This window comes from Bison bison, unplaced genomic scaffold, assembly GCF_000754665.1.
Source record: "Bison bison bison isolate TAMUID 2011002044 unplaced genomic scaffold, Bison_UMD1.0 scf7180017857652, whole genome shotgun sequence".
NCBI lineage: Eukaryota > Metazoa > Chordata > Mammalia > Artiodactyla > Bovidae > Bison > Bison bison.
Window position 1 is genome coordinate 51,270 of NW_011488225.1, and position 1,093 is coordinate 52,362.

General features: G+C 43.8%; 1 protein-coding gene across 1 annotated transcript in view; it reads right to left on the reverse strand.

Annotated features, from left to right (window-relative positions):
* The window catches only part of TAF1 (TAF1 RNA polymerase II, TATA box binding protein (TBP)-associated factor, 250kDa), a gene marked incomplete at its 5' end in the record, with an annotated part of 61,547 nt that overhangs the window by 41,448 nt on the left and 19,006 nt on the right, over nt 1-1,093 (reverse strand). The window contains 2 exons of the mRNA XM_010861020.1: nt 188-286; nt 486-594. Coding sequence (XP_010859322.1) covers nt 188-286; nt 486-594 — 208 coding nt within the window. The remainder of the gene's footprint in view (nt 1-187; nt 287-485; nt 595-1,093) is intronic.

The window sequence follows — 1,093 nt, forward strand, 5'->3', positions numbered from 1 at the left end:
GTGAACTCCGGGAGTTGGTGATGGACAGGGAGGCGTGGCGTGCTGCGATTCATGGGGTCGCAAAGAGTCAGACACGACTGAGCAACTGAACTGAACTCAACTGAGGACTATACTGCCCTCTATCTGAAATCAGACAGAACAAAGGGCCTTGCAATCCATACTGCAGACCTGAATGCGGTGAACTCACATTCGGAAGATCTCTCATGTCATTGATGATAGACTCCAAAATGGATGACAATGTCACCATGGGGTCTGTCCGGCGCCGGTGAATGGACTTATGAGGTCTCTAAGGAGAAACAAAATATCAGAATGCTTCTTTAAATTAAAGAAAGAATACATTTGGAAACCTTGTAATGAGCAGTACATGTAATTCTCAGGGCAACGCCACAGTGAGAATTTAAGGCTGTATCAGGGCCACGGCTTAGAGGACTGGGGGAATTAATGAGAATCCCATCTGGTCAGAAAGCAGCAATGCAGATACTCACATTCAGATAGTCACAGTGAACAGTAGTTCCAACTCGCCGTTTCTTCTTGGGAGGAAGTTGCTGCTTAGGGAATTTGAGAACCAGAGATTTTCTGCGAACCTCATCTGCACTGTAATAATCACAACACTTTCATAGCATGCAGTCCGTATTTCTAGCCCCCAGAAAAAAATCAACCACAAAGAAAAAGCCCAAAGTACCCAAGCATGAGTCTGGGGGGTAAAAAGCCAGACTAAATGCCAGACATCCACATCCTAAGGCTCAGATTGGGCAAGACCTCATAGTATCTCCAAATTAATAAAGAACTAGGCAAAGCCACAAGTTCACCTCAGTTTCCTACTTAGAAGATAAAGGAACTAGGCTAAAGGAATTTCAAAAATCTTTCTATCTCGAACATTCTATCTCAGGATAAAAGGGCTAGGAAATTTAACTTATTCAGAATAGAAACAAGGGAAGAAATTAAAGCTTGTTTGAAAAGAAAAACTAGGGACTTCCTTAATGGTCCAGTGGTTAGGACTCCATGCTTTCACTACAGGAGGCATGGGTTCAATCCTTGGTTGGGGAACTAGGATCCCGCATGCCACACGGAGTGGCCGAAAAGAAGAGAAAAA